The sequence below is a fragment of the Arachis ipaensis genome, chromosome B05, assembly GCF_000816755.2.
Source record: "Arachis ipaensis cultivar K30076 chromosome B05, Araip1.1, whole genome shotgun sequence".
In the NCBI taxonomy this organism is placed as follows: domain Eukaryota; kingdom Viridiplantae; phylum Streptophyta; class Magnoliopsida; order Fabales; family Fabaceae; genus Arachis; species Arachis ipaensis.
In genome coordinates, this window is record NC_029789.2 from 16,864,408 (window position 1) to 16,872,958 (window position 8,551).

At 31.4% G+C, this 8,551-nt stretch overlaps 1 protein-coding gene across 3 annotated transcripts; it reads right to left on the reverse strand.

Annotated features, from left to right (window-relative positions):
• Nucleotides 3,486–7,829, reverse strand: LOC107643134 (uncharacterized mitochondrial protein AtMg00810-like). 3 transcript variants are annotated; one of them, XM_021123197.1, is made up of 2 exons: nt 6,559–7,829; nt 3,486–4,270 (listed from the first exon to the last, which is right to left on the reverse strand). In XM_021123197.1, exons 1-2 carry the CDS (start codon nt 6,761–6,763, stop codon nt 3,966–3,968), a joined length of 510 nt encoding a protein of 169 aa, XP_020978856.1. In that variant the 5' UTR covers nt 6,764–7,829; the 3' UTR covers nt 3,486–3,965. The 3 variants fall into 3 exon arrangements, with proteins under 3 accessions (XP_020978856.1, XP_020978855.1, XP_016202192.1); XM_021123196.1 differs by having other exon boundaries at nt 6,575–7,822; XM_016346706.2 differs by having other exon boundaries at nt 6,559–7,822.

Sequence of the window (8,551 nt, forward strand, 5' to 3'; positions counted from 1 at the left end):
AAGAAACGGGTAGGATTTTGATTTAATTAAGGGTATTTTAGTAATTTTATTTAGAGTAAAGTATCGTTTTTTATCCCTAACGTTTAGGCTGGGTCTCAAAGTTGTCCCCGATGTTTTAAAATCGTCTCAATGTTGTATTGTCGTTAGTGATCTATTAATGGAATTGATGGTGGGACAAAATTGAGAAAATTTTAAAACGTTAAGGACTTAAATAGGACAAAAATATTGGGGACAAAAATGACACATTACTCTTAGAAGAATTACAAAATCAAGTAAAACGATAATAAATTTTAGCAAAATGAATTGCATTACTAATTTAAGATTTTTACTCATACTTGTAGAAGGACTAGTATCTAGTATATAAACTTTCAGAAAAGGAAAAGAAAAAGTATGTACATATATAATAAAATATAAATTTTTATTTTTGTCTCTAATATACCGAACTTTTTTAATGTTTAATTTAATTCAATTTTATTTGTAACTTTTTAATAAATTTTAATCTTCTCTTCAATAATAAAAAATAAATTTATTTATAATGAAAGTAATATGATTAAATATAATTTATTTAGATGTGATTAAAAAATAATTGAATAACTATGTACCGTAAAAAATTCATATTATTGAAGTATAGAATTAAAATTTATTTCTATGTATTATTTTTGTCCCCAATATTTTCATTCTATTTAAGTCCCGAATGTTTTAAAATTGTCTCAATTTTGTCCCACCGTCAATTCTGTTAACAGAACTCTAACGGCAGGACAACATTGAGACAATTGAAACGTTAAGGACTTAAATAGAACGATTTAAATATTATGGACAACTTTGGAACTTACCTCAAATGTTAGGGACAAAAATAATACTTTACTCTTATATTTATTTAAGTCTCTATTTTTATCTTAAACCAAACTAGATACTGAGACATAACTCAATCTTGTACACTTTACACCAAACACAATATAGTGATTTAATTTAGTCACTGTCTCTCAGTCTCCTTTCTATATTCTACCTAAGACACTCAATTAGGACTATGAAGATTTCAATCTCGGACTAATTAGCCTCTGAAAATAGAATTACCAATTTATCCTCTATAATAGTAAACGGTGGACACGTTATGTCTTTTTATCAGTTTAACATGTAAAACTTAATGGTGATTTTTAAAGAAAAACTTCACCTGTTTTAATAGAATTTGTGGTAAATAAAGAGTAGTTAATAAAAATTATATGAAAACTCAAAAGATAATAAATGTTTCACTGTCTAAAACTACATCATTCCTATATTCATATGGCAACAATAGAACATGCGCCACTGTGAATAACGAAATATATGGACAACTCCGTTTTGTTTCACAATAGAATACATGTATATCCATCGTTTATTATCGTAAAAGACCTAAAAACTAACTAGTCCTTAAAATTCTCAAAAATATAATTGCCGCTTTACTTTTTTTTTTTAATTCTTAGTGGTTTAATGTGTTTTGTTTATTATAAGTTGAATATAAGAATGCAATATACCCCAAATTCATGTAACTATATCTATATCTTCTATAAAGGGGAATGCACTTTTATATCTGTTATTTTTTATTTAATTTAATTTTTTATGCCTATATTTATTATATAGACTTATAAATATACATATAATATAAAACATAAATATTATTTTGATTTCTAAAGTTTGGATCAAAATTAAAATTGTTCTTAATTTTTTTATTTAAAATAATTTTCAACGTCGTATTTTGAATTAAAATATTCTTTTAAAAATTTTTGGACAAAAATATCCTTCTATTTGTTTTGACTCCAACCCTACCATCTACCATCCTTATTCCCACCAAGTAGCAGGCATCCCCATCCATCAACTATTCATTTCATCCATCACCATTGCAATATAATCTTTTAAATTCAATAATAATAACAAAAGTATTCATATTTTTTGGAAGAAAGAAAGAAAAAATAGGATAAAGAAAGAGATAGAATAAGCTTAGGGGGAGGAAAAATTTGGTAGTGATCATGAAGGAATTTGTCGCTACTGTCGCTAGAGGTTCTAGAACTTCAAATTTATTCTTCTTGAGGAGAAGGAGATGGAGATCTGTTCTTCTTCAGATATATTCTTCTTGATTCTTCAAATCTATTTTGGAAAATTTCAAATTATTTTTGTAATTTTTATGCTCAGAGTAAACTTGTTCTTTTTATTGATGATTTTTTAAAAATAATTTTAATGTTAAAGATGATTTTGAAAAAAAAATAGATACAATTTTTATTTTAATCCCAAATTTTATAAACTAAAATAGTATTTATTCCCGTAATTTACTAGATCAATTGGTCAAACTAAGTTAAGTACAAATAATAATTCCAAAATGTTTTGTGAGAATTCAAATTTTGTATTTTCATAAATCTTACGTACAAATTCTATAGAATATTCGCTATAAGTAGTATATGTTTTTTTTATTGGATCTGTGAGTGTCTATCAAAAAATATAACATATGAAGTACTAAAATCAGCAAAAAGATAAAAAATAATTCTGAGAGAGCTCAATTATTAATAACAAAACTTCACAGTAAAACCAACAACGCAACTATTAATTGGAAAAATGGGACACAAAAGATCACAAAAGAACAAGGAGACACGGCAAAAATTATTAACAAAATTACACAGCATAACTAATTAACTATTATCACAGTGCTTACCGACGACAAAGAGAAAGGAAAATGACGGCAACAACAGAAGAAACGGTAACACCGGCGAACACAGAGAGAGAGAACTCGAACAAAGAAGGAGAAATGCGGTGGTTGTGGGGCCTGCGGTGGCTGCAGGCTACGGGGCTGGGAGTGCTATGCCGCTAAGGTTCTTTTCTTTGTTCTTCTTTCAATTTTCAATGAGGAGAGGAGACGCGAGCCGGGGGGGACAAAAGGTTGAAACGGCATCGTTTTAGAGGGGTTATCAAATCGGAAGACTTTTAAAAAACTGGCTAGTTCCTTTAGTTCACCGGTTAACTGCCGATTCAATCAATTTTTTAACTGATTTTTGCCAAACAATTTTTGAAATTAATCGAATCGGTCTAGTGACCGGTTTTTGGTTAATTCGATTAAACTGGTCAATCCTGTTCGAGTTTCAAAAATATGATATTTAATCACTGAAATATGGTTGGATTTGTGTTCGTGTTACATAGTGAAGTGATCTTGGTGGGTGATCATGGTTAAGCTTTCCTGAAAGAAACAGTGCGAAGAACCAGAAAGAAAGAAAACTTGGAATGCTAAAAGTGTACTTGTTATTTAGAAAATGAATGTATATATCATCCTATTGAGTTTGCATATTTATATACATACTTATCAAGACTCTGCATCTATATATATATATATATATACAACTAATCATAACAGAACTTAATTTTACTAGGTAATCTCACCAACTTTTATACCCTTTACACCCTCTTCAAACTCAAGAGTGGTCTTTGCACCACTCTGAGTTTGTTCCTAAACTTGTCAAAAGTAGAAGAAGAGAGGGGTTTAGTTAATATATTTGCTATTTGTTCAATTCTCGGTACATGCACAACTTGGAGGAGCTTAGAATTAAGCTTGTCTCTGACACACTGAATGTTCAGTTGAAAATGTTTGGTTTTGTTGTGCAAAACCAGATTCGCTGCTAGCATACATGTACTCATGTTGTCACCGAATATGGTTGGAGAAGTATCCAACTTTATTTTCAACTCCATTAATAGATTCTGAATCCACTCGAGCTCTGCTTTGCAGGAGGCTAAGCTTCGAAACTCTGCCTCAGTGGAGGACCTACTAATTGTAGTTTGCTTCCTACAAAACCAAGAAATAAGATTAGTTCCAAGAAATACACAAAATCCTGAAATAGATTTTCGATCTTCAAGATCAGCAACCCAATTAGAGTCTGCGAATCCATAAAATCTATAATCTGAGCACTGATTAAATATAAGACCATAGTGTTTAGTTCCCTGAAGATATCTTAGAACTTTTTTACTGCCTTCCAGTGAGACACTAATGGGCGATGCATAAATTGGCTCACTTTGCACACTGCAAAGGATAAATCTGGCCTTGTAACTGTGACATATTGTAGAGCTCCAACAACAGATCGATATAATGAAGGATCTTCAAACTCTTTAGACTCTGAAGACATTAATTGCAAGGAGGATATCATTGGTGTTGGCATTGGTGAGGCTGAGGTCATTTCCACTTTAGACAGTAAATTCTCTATATATCTAGTCTGAGAAAGATGGATCTGGCCTTCAGATTGTTGATGAACTTCAATACCTAAAAAATAATGTAACACTCTAAGATCTTTTAAAGTAAACATATTATTTAACTTCTTTATCATTGAATCAATTTCCATAGCATCATCTCCAGTTATAATGATGTCATCCACGTAACATAACATATAAATGACATAAGTGGTTCCGTGTTTAACAAAAAGAGATGTGTCTGATTTTGTATTTTGAAAACCAAATGAATAAAGGGTTGAACTCAACTTGAGAAACCATTCCCTAGGTGCTTGTTTGAGTCCATAAAGACTCTTATTGAGTTTGCAAACCAGGGAAGGAGAGTTTTGTTCAAAACCTATAGGCTGAGTCATATAAATTTTTTTATGTAAATCATCATTTAAAAAAGCGTTATTAAAATCAAATTGTCTCAAAATCCAATTTTTGGACAAAATAATTCTCACAATAATAGGTCTTATTACAAGACTAAAAACTTCTTGAAAGTCAATACCATGAGATTGATGAAAATCCTTTGCAACTAATCTTACTTTATACCTTTGAATGCTACCATTTGGATTTCTTTTAATGGCAAAAACCCATCTATTGCATATTATATTAGCATTGGCAGGGGGTTGGACTAAAGTCCATGTATTATTTTTAATCAATGCTTTATATTCTTCTTGCATAGCCTCAAACCATTGAGGTGCTTGAAGAGCAATAGTAGCATTTTTTGGTAGCTGCTCAGTATTAGTATCAATAGTATTAGTAGTAGCAATCAAGGTTTTAGGTTTAAAAACACCTTATTTGGACCTTGTTGTCATGTGATGTGTATTGATAGAGTTAGTATTATCTTGTAGAGGGGGTAGTTGGACTTGGATGCCCGAAGCAGGAATTTGACCTTCTGGAATAGGAACTTCATGTGGAACCTGAGCTGATGATGAGACTTGTGCAGTAGAAGTATTTTTAATTTGAGGACTGATAGTACTAGGAGGTATGTCAGTGACATGTGTTGAATTAGTAGCTGTAACATGAGTTTGTGTATCACTAGATGATGGGTTAGTAACAATTATAGGTAAAGAATTGGAAGAAATAGTTGAACTTGATGTACAATTAGTTGGGCCAATAGCATCTTTAGGTAAAAATAAAGAATTGTATGGAAAGACACTTTCATCAAATAAAATATTCCTAGAAATATAGACACGGTCAGTGGGTGCTAAACACTTATAGCCTTTATGTTACGGTGAATATCCAAGAAAAACACATTGTTCTAATTTATAGTTAAACTTAATAGAATTGTATGGCCTCAAGTGTGGATAACAAGCACTTCCAAAAGTTTTTAAAAAGGTATAATCAGGTTTATGTGAAAATAACATTTCATAGGGAGACTTGTTATGCAACACAGATGTGGGTAAGCGATTAATCAAGTAAGTGGATGTTAAAAATGCTTCATCCCAATACATAAGAGGTATGGAGGCAGTAGAAAGCATAGCTAAGCCTATTTTAGTGATGTGGCGATGATTTCTTTCCACTCTTCCATTTTGTTCTTGTGTATATGGACAAGACATTCTATGATAAATACCTTATTCAACAAGAAATTCTTTAAAGGCATGAGATGTGAATTCTTTTCCATTATTAGATTGGAAACATTTAATTGAGTGTCCAGTCAAGTTTTCTATAAGTTTCTTATATTGTTTAAAGGCATGCAAGACTTGACTCTTATTGACAAGTAAATATATGCAAGTATAGCGAGAATAAGCATCTAAAAAGGTTACATAATATCTATATCCTAAGTGAGAAATTAAAGGGGCTGGTCCCCAAACATCTAAATAAATCAAATTCAAAGGAGCATGATATGGGACAATTGAAGGATAGAAGGGAAGTTTATACATTTTAGACTTAGCACAATGAACACATAAAGAAGGAGAAGCACTATTATTATTATTAGTAACAGGTGCAGAAATGTTACAGTGTGACAGCACTTGATTTACAATCTTGGAAGCAGCATGTCCAAGTCTCAAGTGCTAAATATGATGAGAATTACAGGAAATAGAAAAAAATACAGGACAAGAATTAGAGCTAACAGATTTAAGAACAAAAACATTATCAAATTGGTAAATTCCTTGAGTTCTAAAGCCTTGTAAGAGAATATTCTTTGTGTGTTCACATTTGACATAGCATGATTTGGCATGAAATTCAAAGAAAATCTTATTATCCTCAGCAAATTGAGCAACACCAATTAGATTCTTGGTAATTTCAGGTGTATGAATAAGATTGCATAAATGAAATAATTTTTTGAATCTTTTGCAAGCAACAAAAAATCACCAATATTTGAAATGTGCATACCTGCTCCATTACCTACCCTGACTTGATCGGGACCTTGATATTCTGATGAGGACAAGAGATTAGATTGATCATGAGTGACATGGTGTGAAGCCCCTGTATCTAGATGCCAAGCATCGTCAGTGACTGAAGATGGTACTGCCGTATACAGTGCAGGGTTGTAAAGATGGATTTCTTGAAGAATTGTGAGAGAAGGTTGAGCGAGCATATTGAGATTGAGATGGTGAAGGAAAACTATGATCAAATCTATGAAAGCGGTACCAAGCTAATTATGCCACAAACTTGACATTGTGGCCTGTTTGAGCCAAAAAAATTCCGACCACCCCTATTGAATCGATCTCCTCTACCTCTTCTACCACCAGATTGAGATTGTGTGAGATTGGTCTGAGCCGCAAGGGATTCTGGTTTGTGAAAATTTTTCAGCATGTCTTCATGAGTAAGAAGGAAGGTTTCGACTTCACTTAGAGAAAACGCTTCAGGTTTGGAGTTGACGGTTAGGAGTAACACTTGGTAATCTTCATTAAGACCTTTAAGAATGATCTTAATATGTTTTTCAGAGGTAATTGGGCTACCTAGTGCAACCAAAGAATCAGTGAGGAGTTTGATTTTTGAAAGATAGGTGGCAGCGCTTGAACCTTGTTTCTTGATTTGCTTGAGCTGCATCTTCAATTGCTTAACTTTGTGCTTGGTAGATTGAGAGAAGTAATCTTCAATTTTTGCCCAGATCTCATGGCAGAATTCAATTCCAACCATTTTGCTTGCAAAATCTTGTTCCATGGAAGCTAGAAGGAAGGAGATGGTGTTGTAGTCTTCTTGGCGCCATTGCTTGTAGGTAATGGATTGATTTCCTGCAAGTTTATCAACCTCTGAGTTAAATTTAGCTTGAATTGAATCTTTTGATAAATGGCTTTCGAGATCTTGCCCTCTAATGACAACAAGAGCTTGTTGTTGCCAAATTTTGTAATTATTCTCTCCAAACTTGTTGGAAATAGGGTTTTGAAAGGATTTTGGATTGAAGGTAGACGAAAGAGCTAAAGTGTTGTTTGTGACAGCAGCCATGGATCAAAAAAAAAAGAAAAAAAAAAGAAGGTTAGGCTCTTGATACCATGAAGTGATCTTGGTGGGTGATCATGGTTAAGCTTTACTGAAAGAAACAGTACGAAAAACCAGAAAGAAAGAAAACTTAGAATGCTAAAAGTGTACTTGTTATTTAGAAAATGAATGTATATATCATCTCTCTCATAATAGAACTTAATTTTACTAAGTAATGTCACTACTTTTTATGCTCTTTACGCATAGAAATAAAGATATATTTTTTTATATCTATAAAAGAACATGCTCTAAATTTCTTGTGTAATATCATAGAAATTAGACATTTTTATACTCATTTAAGTCCCATGTTCATTACAGGGACGTGGATTCAACATTATTATTTGTTGATTCTTTTAATGGTTTCCATTGTTTTATAAGGTGTTCTCCTAAAGGATTAAATTTTTTATTTTGAGTTTTGACATACAAAATATGAGTAATTATTTAAATTAATCTCTAAGATTTTTTAAAAATAGATATTTTAGTTTTTAAAAAAATTAATACATAAAAATATCTCTAGGATTTTATTCTGACAGACAAATTAGTTTCAAGTTTATTTTTTGGCAGAGTAATTATCCAAATCAATCCCAAAAAATTTTAATAGTAGATATTTTAGTTATCAAAAAAATTAATACACAGATTAATCCCAATATTTTTTTTTCTATCAGACATAACAGTTTTAATTTGGTGATCAAGTTGAGATTCAAGTGAAAATAGAAGAATAATGATAAACCACTATTTTACGATTTATCTTGTGCTCAATTGAGTGGATTTTATCAAGTCATTACCCACTGATTCATAGAAATCGCATGTTTTACGTTTTCCTTCCTGATTTTGTGCTATGATTAAAAACATGTTTCTTTGACCTTAATTTTATTAATTTTGATCCTCTCTTATTACCATTCGA